The 26,517-nt window shown below is 44.5% G+C and overlaps 1 protein-coding gene across 1 annotated transcript in view; it reads right to left on the bottom strand.

Moving 5' to 3' along the window:
• Positions 1-8,963: 8,963 nt before the first annotated feature.
• LOC115312631 (venom peptide isomerase heavy chain-like) overlaps positions 8,964-26,517 on the bottom strand; it is a 40,470-nt gene continuing 22,916 nt past the window's right edge. Inside the window, exons 2-3 of the mRNA XM_042293142.1 lie at positions 9,758-9,879; positions 8,964-9,204 (exon numbers count right to left, since the gene is read on the bottom strand). Coding sequence (XP_042149076.1) covers positions 9,043-9,204; positions 9,758-9,879 — 284 coding nt within the window. The 3' untranslated portion in view covers positions 8,964-9,042. The remainder of the gene's footprint in view (positions 9,205-9,757; positions 9,880-26,517) is intronic.

Below are 26,517 nucleotides of genomic sequence, written 5' to 3' on the forward strand. Positions count from 1 at the left end.
CTTCTTGATGATGTGACGTAGCTCTTTGTTAATCCATGGCTTGTCGTTGCGTCTTTTGGAGGTTATAACTTTTGATGGAACAAAAGTGTCAGTAAGGTTTTCTAGCTTTGTCTTAAACATATTCCAGAGTGTGTCAACATCCACATCAGCACTGAGGTCTCTAATCAAAGGAAAAAAAGATAAAAGTTCGTCAGCCATAGTCGCGTAGCCACCTTGATCGTGTAGGAAAATTTTCCTTGGGGGCATACGAGCTACTGCTTTCTTTGCGCATTTTATTTGTCCGAATACCGCCATGTGATCACTAATGCCAGGAAAAGCTGAGACAGAAGAGATAATAGAACTTTCATTGCTGAAAATCAAATCGAGCGTGCTATCTTTTCTAGGGTCCAAGCGCCTAGGAACCGACACGTGCTGGTGCAGCGAAAAACTAGAAGTAAAATTGATAAAGGATTGATATGGCACGGATGAATTTGAGGTACTCGGAAACCCTTCATCCCATTGAATATCCGGAAAATTGAAGTCCCCTCCTAGCACAAGATAGTCGAAAGAAATGGATGACAAGGCATTTGTTAATAGTTGGATTCATTCGTCACTAGTCGCAGGTGGTCTGTAAGGGGAGCCGATGACGAGGAATTCGCCATTCAGCATTGACACCTTACACATAACAGCTTCAAAAGAGAAATGGGAAAAATCAACAGCAAGGCTTTGTAAGCTGTTATGTATTAACAGGAATACTCCGCCGCCATGCCTATTCCTATCCCTTCGGTAAGCCGCATACTTTGACGGAAACACCTCTGCATCATCGATCGTGTCATCAAGCCAGGATTCTGTCCCAATAACAACACTAGAAGCAGTAGTGTTAATTAAGTCGGCAAAGTCATCAACTTTATTAAGACACCGTAAATACCCGGTGTAGACACCTTATAGAGTCCCTGTAAACTCTATATGTTGTCTTGCCATAAGGAGGGTATAGGACGACCACACATCATCTATAGGATAGGACATCCATAGAACGTCCGTTGGCCAATATTCTATAGGACAGCCATAGGACGACTACATGGAGGCAACAGCGGTCGTGATCTGCCGATAGATGCCTTTTGTTCTTCCTATGTACGTTGCTCTATAAAACGTCCTAGAAGTGCCCATCAATATTTTTGTAAGGGATGAGCCAATCACACATTTTTAATGCGAAAGCATTACCTGTGTCATGGAGCGAGCCGACGTCATCAGCATTGAAACAGCAAAAAGCGGCCCTTAAATCCTTCTCGCCAGCTCCCAGCTATGAAATCACGCGTAAAGCTAGCCAATGGACACCTTTTACACTTCTGTCTCATTAACCGGCGCACGTCGACGAGGCTCCCAATGGCCGAACACGCAGCGCCATGGGGTGGCCGGTCTTTAAAACTGACACTGCGCGTCAGTTTCACCCACTGCCGACACGCTGGCGCGCGCTCGGCGGCTTCTGCTGGTCTCGCCGCAGACGAACATGCCGCCGTTTCCAGCATCTACAACGTCGGCGGTGCTTCTGCTCGTCTGGTTACCGACAAATATCGCGGCGCCTCAGGCGTCCACATCGTCGGCGGCCACCACCTCGACAGTGACGAAACCTGTCCGTCGGTGAAAGTACACCGCAGACGAACTAAGGGAGCGGAAAAACGCTGCAAAGCGAGCAAGAAGACAGGCAGCGAAATCCTCCATTGTCGTCAGGTCTCCCATTACACTGCGGTCGGAAGAAACAGTGGCGCAACGCGCTTCATGGCGGGCGGTACGAACAGCGGTGCAACGCACTAGGAGACAAACCGCGGTCATTCTAAAGCGTCAGGCGCGCGCTCCCCGGGTTCTGCCCGTGTCGACACCGATGAACATGGAGCCGCTTCAAGCATCCACATCGTCGGCGCCCGCCACCTCGGCAGTGACGCCAGACGTGCAAGGCGCTAGGAGACAGCAGAAGTCATTCTAAAGCATGACCCGCACGCGGATTGCGATTCGAGGCGTCTCAGGCAGCAAGAGGACGAGGTCTTCGGACAACGCGAGGCGGAAGCATTACGTCGCAGGCGGCAGGAGCAGGCAGAGGCTACGCGCCATGTACGCAGTGTGGAGGCCGAAGCAAGAGCGCGGATGCACCAGTCGGCCGCAACCTCGGCCGCAGCAAAACGTGGACGTCCACGCAAGTACACCGCAGACGAGCTAAGGGACCGGAAAAACGCAGCTACACGAGCAAAGAGGCAGGCAGCGAAATTCACCGTCGTCCTCAGGTCTACCATCACACGCGGGCGGAGCGAGCACCGGCGCAGCGCGCAACATGGAGGGCAGTACGAACAGCGGCGCAACGCAGTTAGAGACAAATCGCGGTCATTCGACAGGGAGAGGCGGTTCCCGGTTCCGGCCGTCTCCTGCACCAAGAGTACGAAGCCATTCGACAACGCGAAGCGAAAGCAATGCGTCGCGCGCAGCGGGACGAGGCCAGCAGAACTCGAAAACATTACTCGCATCCCAAAACTCCGCGGAGCACTCCGCGGCGTTCTATTTGACACTTATTCTTTCGCATTCACAACTGATAAGAAGTGCTTAGGTGTCTTTTGAGTTTCGTTCTTAATTTTTCCCCTTTTTTTCCCTACCCTCTTTCTTTTCTCTGTGGCTCGTTGAACTATTCGCGGACGGCAAAATGCGCAAGCCGGACCTTCGGATGTTGATATCCCCAAATCTCGTACCCGGACGGCGTCCGGCTCGCGTGCTTCTTCTCTCTGCCACGGGAACATGCAGCTTGACTGCATGCTCCCGAGGCTTGTTTTCTCATTTTACCACTCTACGTACCTTACGACTAAAGGAAACCAGTGTTTGTGAGTTCTATAGAAAAAAGCATCGCTTTGCGAGTCTGCGTACGAGAGGCTGTAGTCCATCCAAACCAGGACCGGCTTGAAGGACATTGTACCATATGCGACGCCCCGAAACTGCAGTTCGAAGTCAGCGCGCTGTAGGTCGAACTGAAACTTTGGAGTGTCTTATATGGGACAAGGGGTGTAAAAATATACCTTTCTTTTTCTTCTAGGAGTGAATCAGTAAAGCTTTCCACTCCACAAGAAATAACACTGGAACAACGAAGGAAAGAAAGGAAACCAGCGGATTCCCAAAACGAGGTCAGCTATTTATGCGGGAAGGGTCCACATGAAACAAAGGGTCGTACGTTCATTTAGGGTGCTTGGGGGTGCAGGGTCAATGGCGCCGCCGACGAGGGTGTCCCGCTGCTTCTTTGGTTTGCGCTGCATTATACTTGCCAAGCAGTAAGCACCAAATCATCGGAGTCTCGTCCTCTTTGCCGTTGAAGTTGAACATGTTCGCGCGGCTCATCCCATGTTGCGAAACAAGCGCGGTAGTGCGATATCCACCGTTTACAGCGTTAAGCCTACTCGTACCGGACGTACCCCTTGCGACTCCGAGAGCTTGCAGAGAGAAGAAGACGAGAAGTGAGAAGAATTCTCGCACCTTCTCGTTGGTAATGCGACGCTCCGAGAGCAAACGAGAGAACCATTACCGTTGACAGACATAGACGTAAACACCTCCGGTCTTTCACTGCTTCCGAATCCACTTCGGCGGTAGCGATATTCTCGCAAGTGTAAACATACCATTAGTTCACTAATCACGAAGAAACCTGCTGCAGTCATCTCCGGCACGCTGAGGCGCAAAATAGTAGCGCATATATAGCCATGGGTACGTGCCTCTCCGGCGTCAACCAAGGGCTGTCCTTCCGGAATGCATCGCGTGTTTGGTTTCGGTCTCGACAGACTTCCAGAACAAAATTTGATAAAGAATAACTCTAGCTGCGTGCTCCCATTGTAATTTAAAAAATTGGGCTATCCTCCAACACTGATTGCTTCCATTTCTCCAATAAAAGCATCTGGCTTAAAGCGTCTGACTAAAATATAATTAGTAAATTTTGTTAATCGTTTGGTTGGATTATCTCCTGAATATATTATCCGCCTGGCTGTATAACTTACTTGCAGAAACTGTATTTGTCTAGCTTTTCCGGCTTAAAAATAATTTTATTTCATAAAAAAGCACTGTATTTTTTTAATATTGTTTTGCTCCAGTCGGTTGCGAATTTAACCTGTCGCAAAAAAAAAAGAAACAGATAAAAAACTAAAAAAAAAATTTCATCTTACATTTTCAGTATACTTCAGAATAGAAATGGCTTCGCTGTCATTACGTTACATGACCCAGATATCTTGAATATCTGTCAGACCGGCTCACGATTCCTCGCCACCAACACTTTTGGCGGCCAATAACGTAACTTCGTAGGCGGGCCTTTCGTCCCTGTTGTCCAACTTAGCTTCGGCATCTCGATCACTTGACCGCTTCAGTTCGACAATAATAATGCAAAGCAAAGTCCATTTTTTTTACATAAGAAGTTGGATTTATTTTGATGATAGCGTACAAATTTGTAATTTTAGTGAGGTTGCTAAAACGAGTATTTAAAAATCTGTAACATAATTTTCAGAATTTGATTTGCTATAGGCACTGCCAGTTTAAGAAGCGCAGGGCATAGCTAATGTTCACACTTGCTTCTTACGTAATTCATTTTTTGGTGTTTTCATAGGTTCATGTAATCTGCCGCCTATCTTATTCGCTGCGGAGAGATAATGATATTCTCCAAACCTGTCTTGCCGAGTGTTTATTCAGCTGTCAGCAACTCTAATTAATGTAAACAATCTGGTGGCGACTTCCTCCGTGGCCGATTAAGTTATAATGCCGAAATTATTTATTTATTTGATGTTTTTTTTATATATATAAGAAGCGTACCAAAACTTTCTACATATTGTTCGAGGTTCCACACTTTCCAAGGCATAATTCGACCCTTCAGTCTCATTTTTAAAGACTAGTAGTAGATCACAAAATAACCCCAAAACGAAAGATAATACAGAAAAAATGAACGAGCGTGGGAAGTTTCAGAACACTGCACGCCGCTGTCCTTTTTTCTTCTTCAATTCGCCGCACATTTTTTTCCAGATATTTACATGTTTATTTACGTTGATTATTTTTGTTACATATCGCGTCTTCAAAGGAAAATATTGTGTGATCCTCCATTAGATAATGTACCATCGACGGAAACTCTGCACGCCCAGCTTCATGGCCATTTGCAATCCGGTCCTGAGGGAACCTTTCTAGAATTATGTAAATTAGATTCAAGCATTAAAAAAAACAGTAAACCTGTTTGAAAGTTTGAATGGTTTCATACCGCGGTACCCGTTCAACCATACCTATCGCTTAGCGATAAAGCCAGACCGGCCCCCGGTTAGATCAAAACCACTCAGGGGATCGTGGCAAACAAGTTACAAACTGGTTTGGTAGGTCTGCACTTTTCTTTCAGCGTGTATCTTCCGACTGGTTCATGCTGTGCCCGCCAGGAAAAAGACAGAAACGAAGAGAGAGAAAATAAGAGCGGACGCGGTTTCGGGTATTCTTTGTTGGCACTTAACGCTCTTCGGACGTGTGATCGATCTCTCTGCTGACAACCTTCGACAAAATTCTTGATAAAGTGCACAAAAACCATTTCAATAAAATTCAATGGAATTCAGTAGATTTGGCTTCGTGATGAGTCGCTGTCTATATAGAAAATACCCCTAAGGTTGCTCAATATTATAATCATAAAAGATATTTTAACAACAATCAGGGCGCGTCTCTTAGTTTCAACAAATAGGCTTTTATTTTCCTTCTTGTAACGCACATTTCGACACTGATGAATCAGACGACGTGAAGGTCACACACGGCAAATTATTTTAAATATCCCTGTGCTCGTGTGGTGTCAAACTCCCTTTCTTGTACTTTTGCCGCTTTCATTTATGTTTGAGGAAAGCTAACCCTGAAGTATATGAATTATTTAGACGCTTTAAACAAACCTGCCGGTAGACTGTGTGCACGATTGTATGTTTTTGTGAAATTTTGAGTAGTCATATTTTTCCAAAACAACACTTTATGTTTCTTTTATTCGCTAAAACCTAAATAGCGTTACGATAGAGGAGCAAACATGAGCCTACATTCGTCACTTCAAAAAAAAATATGAACAAGTCATGCACATGGTTAGTATGCTGCCAAGAGTTTTTTAACAAAATTCAGTGCAAAAAAAAAGAAAAAAAACAAGAAAACACGCAAGTCCTTACGCTTAAACATGTTCGCCTTTCTTTCTACATAACAAATATCCGTCATTCAATGTACGCTGCTTGACACAGTAAAAGCGACTTGCGATCGCCGTTTATATATTTACTTTTTCTGTTAGACTCAAAAAGCGGTCCTCAAAACAATTACCGTGGTTTGAGGTGCTCGACTGGTGAACTCACCTAATAAACAGAGGTGTCCGCCAGTACGTTTTTAAAGTAAAACGCAAAAAAATCGCCGATGTCCTGTTTTAATAGTGTCGGTGAGTGTTCTAACAGTGCTATAGGTTAAAAAAAAATAACAGGGTTTTTTTCGTGGCAAATATAAACTACGCATCACCGAGTGATCATTCTCCGCCCCAATGTAGTCCTAGCAGTAAGGACGAGATGCGAAACTTTCAGTACAAACCGTTATAGCATTCGAAAGTTGTAACCGGTTGCAGAACGTTAGAGCGTTATCACATTAAAATGTTATAGGCGTCAGATGGTCCTCTTATATAACATAGAGCTGAATGGCGCCGGTAACCGGAAAGAATTTACGCTACGAATTCAAACTGTACGCATTCTCATGCCCGCTTGTTTCAACTTGCTATTGTGCCGTCGTGCATTTTGAAGGATAGCACTGCATGGTTAATGTCAAAGATACAGGTTATCCCACGCCGTCACTCGTGCAAGGAAGTGATTGTCAAAACACGGCTGAAAAGTAGAATTTAAGGGTCTTATGTGCCAATAACGAAGGACATTTGACGCGTCCAAACGACGGACTGTCGTATAATTCCGGTCACTTGGGTAAGGATCATTTGATCTGAAGCCGAAAGCTCGTTTACCTTTTCCTTCTCCCGTAACCTTCTCCGAAAAACAAATCTTTGTAAGATGAGGAGCACCTTGACCGGGATTGGAATCCGCCAACTGGGACTCCGTGGGCTTCCAAGCAAAGTGTTTGGGAACCTTCGCGTGATCTAACAAAAAGTGTGCAGAAAATCGTAGGAGAAAACGCAGGCCCCCTGCCATTCATTTGCCCACCATTTATGGGCGATTCAGGCGGTCCTGCAGATCGCCGACTTGAATGCCACGAGTACTGAGCAGGTCTAGCGGTAAACTTCTAGCAGACATCGAGAATAAAATTCACTCCAGGAAACACCTTTCTGATTGTACCTGGGCGGTAAAAGAAGGAAAATAATCTGTTAATGAATAGCCGTGAACCCAAACCAATTTTTTTTTGCCCGCTTGTCATATTGGTGCACACACTCAAAATTACACTGAGCACTCGAATAAACAATAACGGTGAGCTTCGACATGAACACGAAAAAATCAAACTCAACGAATAACTTATTTATTGTTCCTCTTTTATATATTGCTCCTATAATACTACTTTCCTTTGCTGCCTTTCTGTTTTTATGTATCGACACAAGGGTCACAAAGTGGACGACTCGCATACGTCACATAAAACGGCACCGGGCAAGTGAATGCGCGCAGATTCGTTGCTACTAGAGGAAAAGAGGTGAACACCCTGCAAACACTTGCGAGGTGATCCTATACTTTTCGCTGACATTTCTTGCTGGTCAGAGATGCAACCCTTCAAAGACGATGAGTTTGTGGAACAACCAATATGCAATGAGCTGTGCTTTGGTGGAATATCAAAAGTACAGCTTGTTTAGCTTAAAACAATGATTTTCTTTTTAGATACAACCTGGTTTCACAGTTACTAGGTCGCATTCGTTTGCAACTATTTTTGGAATTTATCAAATGCGCCCAGCACTTCGTTGTCCATGGCCTCTACTATTTAAGGACCGTGCAACGTAGGGATGTTGAGTCTGTATAGTGAGATCCTTCGTAAGACAATAAAATCGCGACAGTGCTCAGAAAACATAAAGCAATATTGTCAGGAACAAAACAAAAATATTGGCACATAAAGATGTAATATTAGTGTTTAATGAGGCAAACACGTGCCTCCAACTTAAAAGGGCACCGCACGCCCTCGAATGGTGGTGGAAAGGGGACTCACTCGAGGCTGTAAGTGAGGATTCGACAACTTTCCATACAAGAACACGCTATGCGGTTCCAAATTGTACTGAAAAGTTTTAGAAGATCAGCGAAAAACAAGGTGACATCCAGGCTCGTAGGGTTCAGACCTCTCACTTCAATAGGTGAAGTGATGACATTGATCGCTCTTTGCTCGTGACCCTTTTTCGCTTATCTGAGCTCCAACTCAGAGTGACACGTGGAAATAGTGTTTACAGCTTTATTGTAAAAGAAGTGACAAGCATCATTGCTCGCTTATTGAAATTAAGAAAAAAAACGACTTGCAAGTTGTGTCTAGAGGTAGGGCTATTTTATGTTTAATACGAACATAAAGCTCTAAAACACGGGCGATGCTTGAAGCCGTGCCTCAACTAAAGCGACCTGTAACGTTTTGGAGCTGGTGGGTCCTTCACCAATAACGGCACACTATAAAGGACAACAATAAAAAATGCCGCGAATGGAGTTAGTTTTACACCTAGTTACTTTTCTCTGCGTCTAGTCGGCTGCGCTCGCAAATATGCGAGCGCACCCGACTAGACGCGTTTCAACGCTGTGTGTTATCTACGACCTTAGGATTCTGCACAGGGAATACATAAAGCACAATTAAATAATATACCCTTTTCAGAAGTCCATCAATCAACACTGGCGCTGGCCATATTTTGGGCCCCGCTTCGTGCGCGAAGCATGTGGTTTGGCCCGAGGTAACGCCGAGCGCTGACGCAGTACATGTGTGCATTGCATGCTCAATATGACATCCAAGATAAGGTGGCCACGGATAATTTACGCAGCAGCTTTTGAACTTCTCATCGATTTATTTTCAGCCATACATTTAGGAATATGTGTTCCCCTTTCTTGGAGACGAAGTTTTCGGTCACGACTGCAGCTTGACCATGTTCTCCGAAATCCATTCAGTGAAGGCCGAAACCCTGACGTTGAAACCCGGATTCACGCCACAGGGCCCACCGCCCGAGACCACGCCGACGAGGATGGTTGAACCGCTGTCCTCCTGCATGACTGGACCTCCGGAGTCATTCTATATGCAAACGCAACATCGGCGCTTTGTTTGCATGGTACTCAAACAAAGTAATGACAAGCAAAATCTACCAACTAAGTGGCTGGCCTACATAAACTGCTGCCATCTTCCGTGAAGTTTTAATCACGATATTAATTTGTGGGACAAAGAGCGAAAACCGGACCAGTATTTTCTGAGATATGCCCTATCTAAGCTATCATATATTATAGGTTCATGTGGCATTTTATAAAAATATTCTCTGCGTACAGGCAGTTCCCAAATCCATTTGGGTCAGCCTCCGAATATTATGACCGAAATGTCCAAGCCAATTTCTGACTAACATGTGACATAAAATGGTATCATTACATTTAAAACCTTGTCTAAAGATTAACCTTGAATCAACGAAATGTGCTTCCTTGCAGTTAGACATGCCGCTATGTAGCCCGTCATTTATTTGCGTGGCAAACCGTCGTAGTCCTCACTTGGGAGTTTTGTATTTATCCAAGGGTGCTTCGGGAACTTCATACTACTGGAATTCCCCGAGCCAAGCCTGAACCTGCCTGACGTCACTTACAGGGCACGAGTCCTTCCCGGGGCTTCCGGCGCAGAACATGATCTTTTCGTCGAATATTCCGAGACAGGGTGAGGATGTTACAGGAATCGATACAGCGAGCAGATGCGGAGAAGAAGGTCCGGCTGAAATAAGAACGCTAAAGATTATTTTTCTATATATATATATATCCAGAAAAACGCCAATCAAAGTATATTTCTAACTTTTATACTAAACCTTTAGCGAAAAAATTATACGTCAGACATGACTGCCAAAGAATAGCCAGAGCTGGCCGAACGTCTCCTACGGGGAGCGGTAATGGTGCTGGTGGCTGCTGTCGTAGTTCCGCGATAGCGACGAAGATTCTGCTCTCCCGAGCCGCCACATGCGAAAGCTTCGACTCATGACGTAACCGCCTCCAGCGTCAGGGCCCAGGCCTCGACCCTTCCTAGCAACAAAGGCGACAATGACCCCGGGACCGACCGAGGGTTTCCAGACCCCCGACGCAGCGGCCGTCGTCATGGTTCGATACTTCGTTTCAGCTTCGGTCCGAGCGCGGCCGATGTTATGAGCCGAAGGGCCAATCAAACAACGAAAGAGGCCCAACGTTATGGCGTGCTCTCTGCAGTTGATAGGACTAGCCGGTATTCGCCGTCTCTCTGTGCGCGCTCCTCCGCGGGCTAGTTCTATCAGGCACAGAGAGCACGCCATGACGCTGCGCTTTTTGCGCTGTTTGATTGGCCTTTCGGCTCATAACATCGGTCGCGCTCGGACCGAAGCTGAAACGAAGTATAGTCGACTGAGGCTGCGCGTCTTCGAGACAGAGTTCAGGACGTTGCCCGGCGAGCGATAAAACCGAAGTAACTGCCGAACTCATCTGCAATGTGCTGAAACATCGTTGCTGGCACAAAAAGATACAAGCCTTCCCGCGCCCGCGTATCAGTCGCGGCCTCACAGCTGATGACTACCTGTCCGATTGGTTCATCTACATTCCACGTCTCCAGCGGAAGACTACAAAAGCTCGGAACACCAGCAACGGCGCTTCACTTGGCAGCAGCGGCAGTGGCATAACGCATCATCTAATTGTCTCCTGTATTTACCGCAGGTTGGTTACCGTATCTTTTTTCTTATTTATGTGTATAACTGCTGCTGCTGCTGCTGCTGCCTTTCCGTGTTCTCAATTGTATTTTTATTGTGTGTTTTGAAATGCCTAAGGATATGACTAAGTTGGTAAATGAACTAAAAGATGAGCTAAAGAAAGAGTTTAGGTCAATGAAAGAGACCCTATAGAGAGATTTCAGAACCGATCTCCGTGAGATAAGCACTGAGCTAAAAAGCATAAGCGATGGGATGAATTTCATGAACAAGGAGTTCGAGGAAATTAAGCTGAAGCTCCAGTCTGTCATAAGTGAGAACGCCGTTTTCAAAAAAGAAAATGCTGAACTCACGCAAAAATGTGTCATGATGGCCGGGCTACTGAAAGGAAATGAACTTAGACTTGTTCAGTGCGAGCAGTATTCGCGACGCTACAACATCGAGGTAAAAGGAATACCTAAAACTGAAACTGATAACGTGAATGATCTGGTATTTAAACTTGGTGACCTCATCGGAGAGCAGATCGACCTTTCTGATATTGAAGCCTGTCATCGTGTTCCCACGCGAGATACGACAAAGAGCAACGTGATAGTGCAATTTCAGCGGCGACAAAAACGAGACTCTGTTCTCAATAAGGCAAAGAAAAAAAGAATTGCTTTGCCAAGATTTCGGACTGCCTGAAACAATTATGGTACATTCGGCGGTCACTTTCGAGCGCTCCCATCATCCGAGTCGGAGCCACCAGATCCCGGAGCGCCTCCGCATCGGAGCGAGAGAATTGGCGCGCCTAGCCGAACGCTCCTCAACGTTTCGGAGCGGCAAGCCGAGCGGATAGAGGGTGGCCGGCGCCACTAGAGGACGGCGCTAGCCGCCCTCTAGCGGAACTTTTGTTTCTCGGATTCAAAGGGTTCAGCAGTATTCAGCAGAGCCGTATATGTAGAGAGTTTGGCCATTCGTTGGGAAGTATAGGAGACAAATGAAGCGACGCCATTGGCCGAAAGCGGGCTAGGCGTGTTCCAGGGCGTCTTCAGAAATTCGAATGTGACCTACCAGAAGCCGGAAATAATACCCTGGCGGTGGTCGCGAGAAACAAACCTGATAACTGCATTGGAGTAACTCTCGATGGCTGAAAATATGGTACACGTGATGTTTCAATCACACTCATCTAAAATGATGGTGGAAGAGTGCGACTAGCGGAAAGGTCGACATAATCCTTACGCCAAACGCCGAGCGCCGGGAATCTGCCGTCAGAGCGGTCACACTCTGTCCGCGCAAAACAGAGTTGAGCGGCGCATTCGTTTCTTACATCTTTCTGCATGATCATGATGAAACAACACGTGCACCCTATTTTCAACCACAAAGAGTTACTACACTTCACTCTTACGCATTTATTAAAATCATATACGAACAGAGACCTTCGATGATCGATCGGTTCAGAACTGTTTCTCGCTACCACCGCTAGGGGATTCTTTTCGGCTTCTCGTTGGTCAAGAGAGCATGCCAAGCCCTCTTTCCGAGTCTGCCGCACGCCCTGGCTCTGCCCGCGCCTCCCATTGACCAAACTCTCTGTATACACGGCTCTGGTATTCAGTCATCCATCCATCCGTCAATCCTTAAAAAATGGCAGCCGTCAACGCGGACGCTGATAAGGTCATCGCAAGCCAGTCGTGTCAAGCGGAAGTTCCTGCGAAACTATCACAAAAGGCAACATTACAGCTTGAAAAATCTCGTAGTTCTGTTCTTACCGCTTTGTCCGAGTAGGTTCGCACTGTAGAAACATAGGCCTTGACCTTGGGCACCGTACAAGGTGCGTCAAACTACTCGGCAAACTTCGCTTCGTAAACGCGTCCCTCGTCGTCATCGTCCGAGCTGCTGGTGTTGTCGCTGTCTGCTAGCTTCGCCAGCAGCACTGACGGTGCCACCCCTAACATTAAACGTCTTCGTTTCGACGACATTTCACCTCCATTCGGGGATCACAACACAGCGGTGACGGTGTCGAGACTGACAGATGTTTTTCGCAGACCTTTTTCTGTGGAGTAGCTGCGCTCTCGCCGTCCGCTTCCGACACAAAAGCAAAATGGCGGAATGGCTGGAGTCACGTGACCGGTCGGCAGCCAGATCTCTCGCCCGCTCCCACTTCCAAGTCAGAGCGCCTCAAACCGCTCCGATTCGAAGGACGGCGAGAGTCGGCGCAGCGAGAGCGCTCCGAAAGAACCCGCCGAATATACTTGGAGCGCCCGCCATCGACTAGCCGAATGCACACCGGCTTTTCAGAGCGCTCCAAGAGGCTGAAAAGCGACCAGCTGAATATACCATAAATGAACACTTGTGCCCCGCCCTGAAAAAGCTGCTAGGAATGGCGGTCTCAAAGAAGCGTGAGCACCAGTGGCGATACGTTTGGATACGTAACTCTAAAATATTTCCAAGGAAGGCGGACGGGACCCCCGTCATTACTATTTCTGACTCTGGAGATCTTGACAAGATCCGCTAAATACAGCTGACGTGTCTTCTTTTACTCTTCCCTTTTTACTACCATGGTTCAAAATCTAGGTGTTCTGACGGTTGAGTGTCTAAATACCTTCGCACAGAAACAGACAACTAGATCGTTGAGTTCATTTCAATTAAATGTGCAATCCGCCAGATTAAAAGATGATCTTTCATTGTTTTTTGCCTCAATCCAAACTTCTCTTGATGTGGTCATGATGACTGAAACGTGGTATAGGGATGATGATAATTTTTTTTTGTGTTCTTCCAGGCTACACTCATTTCTTTTTAAACCGCAGTCATAGTCGCGTTGGTGGCGTTTCATTGCAAACTCGTGCCCTTGGTTTTGAAATACTCAGTAATTATTCTATTGTGACCCGAAATTATGAGATACTTTGTGTTAAAAAAGGAAATCAAAATTACTCTGTTCTATATCGTCCTCCAAATGGTAATGTATCGAGTTTCATGCAGTTTTTAGAAGCGTTTTGTTTCGCTAATCAAGAGAGGTGCCTCTTTTTTCTGGGTGGTGATTTTAATATAAATATTCTGCAGTGTGTTCTGCAGTGTGTCCTTGGTTTTCTTTCTGTATTTGTATAATGTTACCATTGAGGTGCAGCCATTGAACTTTGTTATTATATGTACTGCTTTTTTGTGTGCCGCGGCATTCTTTTCTTTTCTTTTTTTTTTCCTGTTTTCTGTGTATCACTACTGTCAACGTGTTCCTTTCGTATGAATTCCCCCTATGTAATGCCCGAAAGGGCCCTTAGGTTAAATGAATAAATAATAAATAAATAAATAAAAGATTCTCATCTTAAAGATGATTTTGTTGGTTTATTGACTTCAAACAATATTTCGAATGTAATTATTCCTCCAACACGCGTCACATGCACAACGTCGACATTGCTTGATCTATTTCTAACTAATCATGATGAAACTAATATCAGTGCTAATGTGCTTAGTAATGGAATCAGCGATCACCTTCCAATAATCATGTTTATCTATAAGAATATATCAGATAGCGCAGTTCCAAACTTTTCAAAAATGTCAAAAGACATAAGTTCTAGGACACTGGAAGAATTTAGAGAAACAATCAGCACTATAGACTGGAGCCCTATGTTTAATTCTACAGATGCTGATGAGTGCTACAATTTTTTTATAAATACTTTCAAAAATGCTTACTCCACTTCATTCCCAATCAAATGCATCCGTCCCAAGAAAAAAGCTAGGAAGCCGTGCGTAAATGGTCACCTTTTGAAACTCATTAAAAAGAAAAACGTACTTTATGACTCTTTTATGAAAATACGAGACGAAGAAAAATTACGTGAATTCAAAAAGTTCAGAAACTTTGTTTACGTCCAATTAAGACAAACTAGACAGCTTTATTACGCGGCTAAATTTGACTCATCCTGTTTAAGGCAGCCCGATATTGTCTGGAAGCAACTGCATTCTCTTCTGCGTAGCGAATCTAAAGATAAAGCTACCGTTAACATGACTATAAACAATGAAATTTTTTCCGGTAGTGAACTTGCAGATAAATTCATTGATTACTTTGTGAGTGTCGGGAATAGCACTTATAACGGTACTGCCAAAGATAACATCTCTCGCACTAGCGAAACTATGTTTTTGAATCCCACGGATACCGCAGAAGCATTCTCGGTGTTTAGAATATGAAAAATAGCCGTAGTCGTGACTGTGATGACCTCTTAATCAAACCCGTTAAATTTGTACCAGATTTGATATTACCATGCGTAACTCATTTGTATAATCTCACATTATCATCTAGTGTATTTCGTAAAAGCATGCAAGTGGCTAAAGTTTCTGTCCTCTATAAAGGCGTGGACAAAAATGACATGAGTAATTACCGCCCCATATCTATTCTTCCTGTATTTTCGAAACCAATAGAAACGAATGTATATTCTCGACTATTAAGGCCCGTTCACAGTCTTGCAACCAAGTTAGACCGAGAGAGACCAGACCGGTTTTTAAGCCTCTTGCGACTTCTTATGACCAGCTCCGCTGCATCGCATCCGGTCCTAAGAAGTCGCAAAAGGCTTAAAAACCGGTCTGGTTCTCGCGGTCGAAGTCGGTCGCAAGAGTGTGAACGGCGCTTTAACCTTTTTTGAAAAATATTCGGTGTTGACAGACTCGTAATTCGGCTTCAGAAGGTGTAGGTCTAGAGAAACTGCTTTATTAGTACAAAAAGAGACAATATTAGAAAATTCCGAGAGTAAACTCTTAACGTTGGGGATCTTTGTAGATTTCATTAAAACATTTGACCGGATAAATCACAGAACTCTTCTTGATAAATTAGATTGTTATGGTTATCGAGGAGTTCCCATTAGCACTCATTTCATCCTATTTACAGTACCGTTCCTAATACGTTCAATTTAATAATAACAGATCTCCTATGCAGCGCATTAGTTCAGGGGTCCCTCAGGGAAGTATTTTAGGCCCACTATTGTTTATCACTTATGTTAACGATATTGTAGATATTGAAACGTCTGCTAAATTTATTATATACGCCGATGACACTAGCATATTTGTTTCTGATTCTAGAGAATGGGTGCTCAGTTTCAAAGCGAATTATTTTTTAAATAAATTAAAATCATGAGTGGTTATGAATTCCCCTCTTATTAACACATAAAAAACAAAGGCAGTTTTATTTCAGTGCCCAGGACCACGCATTAGGTTGTCACACGATTTGTTTTTTGGGGGATTGTGCGATAGAGTGCGTTGAAAGTATAAAGACGTTGGGGGTACCATTTTCTTGTCACATGTCCTGGAATAATCATGTTACCTATATTCATAAAAAAATATGCAAAGTTGTCGGAATAATGAATCAATTCAGGCACATACTTCCGGTAAATATTAAAAAAACTAATTTACAATGCGTTGTTTTACCCTGTGCTCTGCTACTCCCACCTGGTATGGGGTTCGACTACCAAGGGCAACATTGAAGAATTACGCCTATTACAGAAAAAGGCACTCAGGATAATCGGAAATCTTCCACGTGACTATCATTCCCTTCCTCTTTTTGAAAAACATAAAGTCATTGATATAACCAATTTGTATGCACATAGACTGATAGCTAATTATCAACGATCCGTAAGGGGAAAATAATGCCATTTCTTTAGACCTTGGTAATCTAGAAGCAAACGAGTCTGTATACCCATCGCGACGTAGCCCAACCTGGCGTATTCCCTTTTCAAGGACAAATTTTGGTTTACAGAGATCTCACCACCAATTATCACTTTTATTAAACACCCTGTTTTCCCGTGATATTGAAATGCAATCTGTTAGTCATTGTTCCACTCAAGAAGCTTTATAATAAATAACCACCACTTTTTTGTATAGTGTTGATTGCGAAGTTTAATTCTTTGTTTTTTTTTTGTGTTTATCCTCTGCATAGGTGTCTGCAAATGTATGTGTGCGCATATTTCGTTCTTTTTTGTCTGTATGTGCCAGTGCCGCTCTTGCCTTGTTCTGGGGCGCTGGGACTCGTCAAGCTGCAGGCCTGTAGCTTTTTTTCCAGCTCCCCTCTCACAAATGTACTGTTTGTGGCAAAATAAACGTAATTGAATTTGAATTTTAATTCAACCTCATATATAATTCTTCCCCAACGCCATCGATAAGAGTTTAAAAAACTGCCACGATACTCCAATTTGCAGCTGCTGATGTTTTTCGTTGCCTCTGATGGTCTGCAGAAAACTTTATTGAATACAGCTCGCTTGTCATCACATCCTGGTCTAACTTTCGTGAGTTAGGAATAGATACATGGAAACCAAGGACCCTCAAATTCCTTCACCAGTATAATCTTAAAAAATACCAGACTTTAGGAACAATCCAAGGATATCAAGCGTTTATTGATTGCTGGCTCGCAACCTGAAAGACTTCGTTTTTGCTTTATTTTTAATTTCTAAATCGCCAAATGTTCATCTGCTCGACGTAAAATTTCTGAAAAAATCAACGTTCTATGAACGACAAAAAATATTGTTTATTTTGTTTCAGCGAAAAAGAAAGGCTGGATTTCACGGAACCATCGAAAGGGAACCATATACGACAATTATCGACGGGAAACCGAGCTGGTCAAGAAAAAGGCCTGTCACGGAGAACGGCCACTAAGGGTGTGATGTGTTTGTTTTGCTTATTTTATTGCTGCTAATTAACAGCTTGAGCAATACTTGAAATTACAAAAATAAACTGCAGTTGCGACACGCGAAATAAACAAATAAAAAATGAATATCAAGGAAGCGACATTTATTTTGCTTCTTCTCTTCTCCAAAAATATAATTAAATGTATGAACGAGTGAGCAAATGATTCAATAAAAAACTACGTAGCACATATTTTAATTATTGTTTTCAGAATACATTGATACAAACCTAAAAACACGGTCGACGCAAAAAAAAAACTCCTGAAAGAAGGTTGTCAATACTACACGTAAAAGAGAAATTGCAGAACTGTCGGATTCCAAACTGTAGTCTGTAACATCAGCAAAGCAAATCTGAAAGTTAATGTAAATAAAACAGTCCAATGATAAAAACTTTATGAGTCGGTGAATTCAGCTTGATCAAAAACGCGTGAGCAATCCATTCATATATAAATAGTTCTTGCAAGCAAATATGGCCCTAGAGCAAGCAGCAGCAAAGTGTTCAGCATCATTACATAAGACTGTATCTCGGTCTTCAGACAAACGCGGTTACAGAATTCTCTATAAAATTTCTGCTACACTTATTCTAGAGCTTTGAGAGTTTCATAGTTTAGGTAGTATCGTGCTATAAGAAAAAATTCAGCATTTACAAAAATTAAAAAAAGAAACCATCTGCAAAACAGAAAAATTCAAAGCACATATCATTCTATTACGACAGCACACACTGCTAAATAAAGTCACATCGCTTCTCATAATTCAAGCTCTCTGCCCAAGTTACACGCAAAAAAGACACCAAGCGTCTCCCTTTAAATTTATGTTGAAAAATTGAAAATTTGACTTGTGAGTTATGCTTAGTTCCTTCCGTCATTTCAGTAAACAGATGATTTAATAGAAACAAAGTATAGTGTTTTATTTTTGCTTCATTCATTGTTTAAAAAAAATTCAAAAAATGGGAGAGCTTTACCATGCGGTTTGTTAAGGGGACCTATATGTCCAGGGAACATAAGATTGGGGGCTTCATGTCACGCTTAGTCGAACAATGGAGTACAACTTGTTCATTATGTTTCTAATGAAAATAAAATAAACATATGGTTTCAACTGCAAACTTGCTAAGCGGTATTGAAAGCCACTATATAAGTTAATTTTAGAAACATTTGGAGCGCGTGGGGAGCGGGGGGGGGGGGGGGGGGAGGGGTGCACTAAAATTACCACTCGTGCAACGGGCGAAATCCTGGTGGTGCGAAACCACGGATGGCAAGAGACAATAAAAACGCGCGAGGGCGTTTTTGCACCACTAGCCTTGCGCCAGTTGCAGGAGTGGCAACTTGGCGCACCACCGCGTTACCCATGCGTCCCAAGTCTTCCTGAAATTAGTTATTTAGTGTTCCTTCGATGACGCTCAACATGTGTCTGATATAAACCAGATCTTTATCTTCAATGATTAAGAAGTAAAGGAACACATTTCAGTGAATTCACCAATTGATAATGACGATTATCCCCTATATGCTGTCCCCCTGGCCCTGGCCGTATAACTCACCTACACAAATGGTATTGGTATAGGGAATATTCACGGGACGCCATTTTGTTCAACGTTGTTCGCTGCGCATTCTCAAAACAATGCTCGAGGCCAACGTTGTCTGTCATTTGAAAAGAAGCGAACAGCGCGCCGCGTGCTCTGCTTTGATCGGTGCTCAAATATCTTGACCCCACAGGTTTTCCATAGCTTTGGCTTCACTGCCTGCTAGGAATGCCCCAGTATGTACATTCAACGTCCATTCCACACAATTACAAGCGTTATTCGTGGAAGACGATAAATGGGAGCTAGGTTTGAGCAGGCGCTGTGAACAATGTTAAACAATTCGGCGTGCTAGAAACTCCCCCATAAAGCAATCCAAAAAGGGCTTCTCGCTGGTTACATTTTCAGTTTCGTGCGCATGGCGCATGATTTTCTTGCTTTCCGAAGCGACTAACATGCACGTGCTGGGCCAAGGAGGTCGCGATCAGGGCTGATGTCTTGTAAATAGTGGAATGGTGTTTAGGCTCGTTGCTTTCGGGCAGGGGCGCGGGCGTGTCTGCAAGACTAGAGCCCCTCTATTCTGGGAGAAGTGTCACCATTCATTATTGTTCAAATGCTCCAGACACGTGCTGCGAGTCACTTCTGGGAAGAACATGGCGTCTGAAATCTAGCTCAGTGCTGCGCTGTGCCGCCATGATCTTCCCAAGGGTGCACGTCGGACGTGCCTCGTGCAGCGACGCACCTTGGGCTATTTTTGAAACATGAAAGGGCTTTACGCAAGGTGCTACCGTGTTATACTGGCTGCCCCATCCTCGCGATATGACCATAAAAGCGGCGCGTCCGATTTTACACGTGCCAGGTTTGAATACAAGCTTGTGTCAGAATCTGTAAATGGGGGATAACAAAAGGCCTAAGGAAATAAAAATTAAAAAAAAAGAAAAAGTATTATACAGTTTGCGGCCTCAGCGTTCCATGGAACATTCCTTTCAGCTTCAAAATTCGAGTTTAATAGCCTCCGTGAGCACCTATATTACATTTTAAGGGATACCGAAGACGAACCTACTTGCAAGAGCATCTTCCCTTGAACGATGCTCGCACTGCACGAGTGCGCGTGCTTGGACACTGAAAACTCGGAGCTCGCCCTTGCAACCTCCGCTACGCTGGCACTCATAATAAAACTGAGCATGAAAAAAAAATTATAGTGAGGAACCGCAATGACGCGTGTTTTAAATGCGAGCCACAAATTTTTTTATTTTTCTCACCTGGTGCGCTGCTCAAAACTTGAAAGACACGAGCCTATAACTTTAATGTTTGTTCATGTGATTATGAAGCGATATTGCGTTGGAATGTTCATGACTTTGCAAAGGCGTACTGGTCCTAGTCTGGCCGGAGTATACTGTAACTAGCCACCAGTGATTCAAGAAGCATCTTCGAGGGGGTGAAATTGTGAGAAAATGAACTATTTCTTTCAGCCTTACATTTGCGATACATGATGAAATAATTGTGGTATCGAAACTACCGGCCTGACGACAGCCGAGCGTGGCTCGTATCCAATCCTTGAGCGCGGCTCAAGGATTGGATACGATAATTGCGTGAGCACTCAACCTTGGCGTGTAATTATCAATGCTTCGCGGACACTCGTGTAGTGCCTCGTGTCTGAGTACTGAGGTGATGAGAATAGTTCATCGCTGAAAATGCGAGCTTAGCACGTGTTTTCTACTTTGCCATCCTTAGCGCGTGGCTCTGATTAACGTTGGCGGCATAGAATAGCCCCCTGGCCACGTGGCCGTACATCCTGGCTCCGACTTGAGGAGATGAACGATGCTCATATTTCTCGAATAATTTGGCAAATGTCATTGCCTAGAAAAAAAAAACGAAGGAAAGTTTATTCAGCAGTTAGTAACGTTACGGAGTAATTTTAAGTAGTGTTTATCGAAAGTGGTAAAATTTTTCAAGGCTCCTTTAATAAATATGTAAAGCACGAGGGCGCAATGCCGGGCCTCACGCGATTTTTGCCCTGTCGTCTTTTATTCTTGCTTGTTCCTGGATGAGCTAGTTGTCATGAGGGGGATCGGTGGCCGAGTGGGCTAGCCGGGCGCACACCAGCTCGGGGCATATGAAGCGAAAGCTCGCGCCGCAGAAGCCAGAGATTCTGGGCTCAATCCTCACTGCTGCCCGTTTCTATCTGAACGAACATCGTACCAGCGTGCGGTCGTGTATCAGTACTGCGTGGTGCAGGTTACGGAACCCAGACTAGCGGTTGTACAGCACTGGCTAAATTGCTCGTCAACAGCTGAAAAACAAGTCGCGTGTTGCGGCAGACTAACGTCAGGCTGTATACCCCACACACAAAAAAACAAAACACATGCTTTCATGAGAACTTGGAAGTTCCTAATGAGCTGTGCTTCTCAACGCTAGTTCCATCCTTCTCTCATTATCTCAAAAATGTTGAATTTCTACCGTTCTATTGATATAAGAAACTACTGAAGTGGTAGATGACCAACCGACATCAAACCCGCGTTGGTGACAGCTAAGCTTCGTTTCAGCTTACGTCCACTAGTCACTGGTTTCTTTCTGTTTATATTGGCTCAGCGATGATAGAACACATACATCAACATGACAAACATCATAATGGGGCGCTTTAGACGCTCTCTGATTGGTTCCTTCAGCTAGCAGCGTCGGCAGGGGGACACAGTGCTGACTAGAAAGGGCTCTCGTATGCCCATTGTGACGATGTGAAACGACCAGAGCAGGCAGCAACATAACGTACGTAAGTTTTAATTGCATGGATATACGAATGGCGAAAAGTGTCCACACCCGGAATAAGCTAACTTGAGCGTAAACTTTTGCGTCGCAGGTTAGCTTTCGTTAAATTTTGACCGTCACTGATTTGCATCAAAACTGCTTCAACGCATTTATGGACAAACATGGACTTGTATCCACAATTTGAAGTCACATAAACTTGCTTTCGAGTAATTATTGAAGTTTCCAACATGATCTGAATAGCTGGGAAGATCTACCGCTACATAATGTGATGAAATGTAAGTGCATCACAGCTTCGTCCTGACGGGTTACAATTACTTTCGTGGTCTAAAATGAGTGCTAGTTAAACTCCCCTGAGCAAAAAAAAAAGAAACATTCCCTAACTTTTGTGTTTTTAGGGGGCGCCTGCTCGGCTTGCAAGTTACATATCACCTTACTGGAGAGCGTCGGGAAATCGCAGCAATATCGTCACGCAAGAAACGTGATCATAATTGGACACACCCCGGTTTTCTTATGCTGTCATTGACTACAATGGCATGAAAAACTATAATATTACATGAATAAAAGCTTTCCAGTTGCAAAACTTTGAATCTCGGAAGTCCTTAAATGTGAGAATCGTGCACCTTCCGTTCTCGAGTTTGTAAAGTTCCAAAATGTAGTCTTCAGCAAAAAAAACAAAAACAAAAAAAAACAACATTAACGGCTAGTTTTGAAAGTGCTAAACCTGTCCTCACACTCTCTCAATGGGCACCAATCCAACAGCTGTAAAAATCCAAGTCTCTCTTACCGGGTGATATCAGTCCCCAGCCGGCGACTTCAACATTGCCCTCCAAGAGGCGATCCTTGGCGGGAAGACAGACAGTGCCGATGTGCCCCTTGCTCTCGGCAAAGTCAAAAGGATCTTCCAACTTCAGCAGAGCTATATCGTTGGTGGGGAAATTATACGACTCGGGAACGGCGAATTGTTTCACCTGCGGACAATGGCGAAATAGGTCGATTTATTTTTTGCAATAGACCGATCTCGCCAAGTGTTCGGCGCATGCGTGACGCCGCCATAACTTTAGTTCGCGGGAGGCAGGCAGCAGTGCTCAAGACGGCTCGTGCCGCCTCATGCTCCACACGCGCAAAGCTCCAGCGAGGTTGTCGCACGCGCAGAAAGACTAAAGCTCCCTCGATGCATTTCGGCAGCGGTGGCGTAGTCAAACTGGTTGGTGAGGTTGATCTATTGTATAATTCACATTCGAGTCTTAATTGATTGGCCCATCTATAAAAATGACGCATCTGGAGCCGCTGCAAGGGCTGATAATAAACGTAGTAACATATGGATAGCTTACATGTACACGTTACCCCAAACAAGATAACTAAATAGAATTACTCCTTACTCGCTCAAGAAGTAAATAAATATTTTACTCGTTACCGATCCTCAAAAGGAACGCGCTATTTTACTTCAAAAGTAGAGAGTTACTTATCGCGTTATTTTGATGACCAAATCGACAACTGCTTTTGTTTCATAATTTAGTGATTTTGTTTACAGTTGCCGTTGCACTTCAGCAGTGGTTCCTTCTCGAAGTTTTCCTGAGTCATGTTTTCCCGCTCCTTTGAGAATACATATCCTGCGACGCTGACTAGCCCCTCTACTGACACTCTCGAATGAACGACAGTGCTCTGCTTCAACAAGTGCTGGTGAATCATTTATTTTTTCCTGCTTCAAAGGTTCGAACTTGTCATTGGGTTATGTGGCTTCCCCCGTTGGCAACCACCGGGTTTACATTCGATCCGTGCACTATTCCAGATGGTTCAACCAACGGACCTTATTGTCCTCGCTAAGTGAAGGACCTTCCCAGCTGTAGAGTTCGACTAACTTGTTCAGCGATAAAAGTTTCTATACTGTCATACTATTTAGTTGTTTTTTTCAGGGTGCCCATCTGCCTTCGTCAGAATAAACTGATATTTAGGTTAGAATTAAAATGAGGCTGTTTAAATTTGGTTGTACACATTACTCATGAAAAATAGGAAATACCGTTACTCGTTATTCGGCCCTAAAAGTAGCTAAGTACCTTACTACTTCCTTTTCTAAAAAAGTTACTGTATAAGTTAATCGTTACCAACAAACGAAACTAGGTAGGAGTAACTCGTTACTAGTAACGCGTTGCGTGCATATCTGATTGCTAGTAACGACACCGCTGTACTGGAACTGCCCTCCTACTCCAGTTTCCAGCCTCAGACAAGAGGACCGCATCATGTAGAGTAGTTCTGAAGACATCCTGTGTTCTCAATAAAAGCGAATTGTTTAATCATTGCTCGATTAATCTTCTGTCTCGAAATATATAAACTATTCACTGTTATTATATACTCCTCTCCTTGCACCTGCACCCGCTTTCGCCTCTAGAACCGTAGAAAAAAAAGTGGGTTTTTCGCCGAATGTTACTAATTTTCCGAGTCACGTGTTGAATGAAGATATGTGTATGGCCCATCTTAGATTAGCTTCTTGTCAACCTATCTATACGTACATGCTTCAAACGCTAAAAGCATAATTTCTTCCTCCAACGACCAAATTTTTTAAGTACTTTGCGCGGCGCACTAGTAATGCTCAAAACTTTTTTTTTTCTTGACGTGACAACGAGTATAGAACAAACATAACTCCGCCTGCTGGTGAACAGAGTGGCTGGTGGACTCTGAGTCGTAGAATATATCTCGAGTGTAGAAAAAACTAAAGACTTAACGAGCACTCTAAGCGCAAATGCCGTCATTTTTTAACGATGTTCTTACACGTCGCAGCTGGCTGTAGTCGGACGGATTATTGAGGTCCAAGAGGCCAGCCCGAAGAATAATATCCCCTGGTTCTTTCCTAGAAAGGAAAGTATACCGCTCATCGCATTCTTCTTTCCAAGCAAGACATATACTTGCCCGTCTAGACAATGTGCAGCGGTCACAACGATGTCCGGTTTGATGATAGATCCCCCACAAAAGTGAGACATGTTGATGTTCAGGATAGCCACCTGCAGCGGAATAGAGTGCAGGGTAATAGAGTGCAGTAATAGAGTGGAGACGGGTGGCGTTCGTGAATACTTGACGTCACGTTGCTGCAGTGGCGGATCCAAGGGGGGGGGGGGGGGGGGGCGATGGGGGCGATCGCCCCCCCCCCCCCAACGCCTCGCCATTTTTTTTTTTTTGTGGAGCCATTGTTTTTTATTTTTTTTGTCTTTTCGCTCGCTTTTGAAGCACATCCCTTGGTACGCCAAAAAGTGTGGCGGCAACGCGAAGGGAGTGACGCTGTTGCTTCACTTTCAAGAGCATTCGTAGTGTTACTTATGCGCCATGAAGCCCCTGTTGTCTTTCTTTTGTACTATCGGGGAAAAATGAAATGCGAACAGAGGAGCGCGTGGCTCGCGGTACAGGCTGCGCCGCCTGGAAGTGAGCCTAGGGGCGAGGGTGCGTGGCCTACTCCGACGTGTTCACGCCCCTCGCTCAGCGCTCCTCAAGCTTCGGCAGCTCGCCTCTTAGTGCGCTGAAAGCTATCACCGCTATCTTTGCTGGCTCAACGCGTGCGGTGCAAAGAAGCTTTCCGCATTCACCGAGCAGGCAAAGATAGCGGTGACAGCATTCAGCGCACTGAGAGGTGCACTGCCGAAGCTGGGGGAGCGCCAATCGAGGGGCGTGAACACATCAAAGTAGGCCACGCACCCTCGCCCCTAGGTTCACTTCCAGGCGGCGCAGCCTGTACCGCGAGCCACGCGCTCCTCTGTTCGCATTTCATTTTTCCCCGATAGTACGTTTTGATCCTCCTAGACACCGAGAGGAAAATATGACTCAGGAACAACCAGGAAACTGGTACATTATTGACACACGCGTCATACAATGCTACATTGTCGCGTTTTGTCTCGCGCGTATCCCGTTACGCGAATAATTATTTCCGTAAAAAAAAGCACGCTGAACACTCAAATTCGGTCTGCATGAAGCGAATAAAACTTAGGAATGAAATTAAATTATACCTTGGTAGAAAGTCTGTGCCAACCGGGGCGTACTTCTCGAAGCGTAATCTTGCGCGGAATTATGCACCTCTTTGACGGGCGGTAAACTCGGCAATCTCAAATCGGCATTTCTTTTTCTCCGGAAAGGACTTGCCAAAGGCAGTAATTTATGGCTCACGCAAAGTGAACAGGCTAAGGCACGTCTCAGTGAAGCTTGAGACTTGTGTCTAGGTGATAGCTGGCACTAAACAAAAACTTTCGTTGGATGCCTTCACTCCAACTGTCGCATTTTGCCCCGCGTCTCATTTGGCCCATCTTACCCTACTTCACTTTGGACAAACGCAATCTATTAGTTTTGGAGCTTTCCCCACACGAGTGTTCGTGCGGTCGAGGTGTTTTTTGACATATCAGTAGTAGTAACCAGGCATTGTGCGCAGCTTTTATCGGCGCCCAGCATGCTCGGGCTCACAAGCGCTTAGCTTCGAAAGCATACACTGTAAAAAGTAACCGTCAAATTTACGGCACTATACGCTAATAAAAACTACAAGTACGCCGTGAAGAGGAATTATCTGAAATGCACCGTAAACGAGCAAAAAAACCGAGAGGGAAACGCAAAACTTCATGGAGCAAGAAAACAGAAAGAAAAGACGCGCTTCGCTAATTGGTCACCACTCTTGACCTTTCGGAAGCTGCGGGAACCCAGAGAGTCTCCTCTCGCCCCTTCACCTCCTTTCTTTGTCCGCGCCAGCCGCGCCAACGCAGAGCGTAACTGCCTTAACTGAAAAAGGAAAAAAAAGAGAACTAAGA

Source organism: Ixodes scapularis, unplaced genomic scaffold (genome assembly GCF_016920785.2).
Source record: "Ixodes scapularis isolate PalLabHiFi unplaced genomic scaffold, ASM1692078v2 PGA_scaffold46__3_contigs__length_2488377, whole genome shotgun sequence".
Classification (NCBI taxonomy): Eukaryota; Metazoa; Arthropoda; class Arachnida; order Ixodida; family Ixodidae; genus Ixodes; species Ixodes scapularis.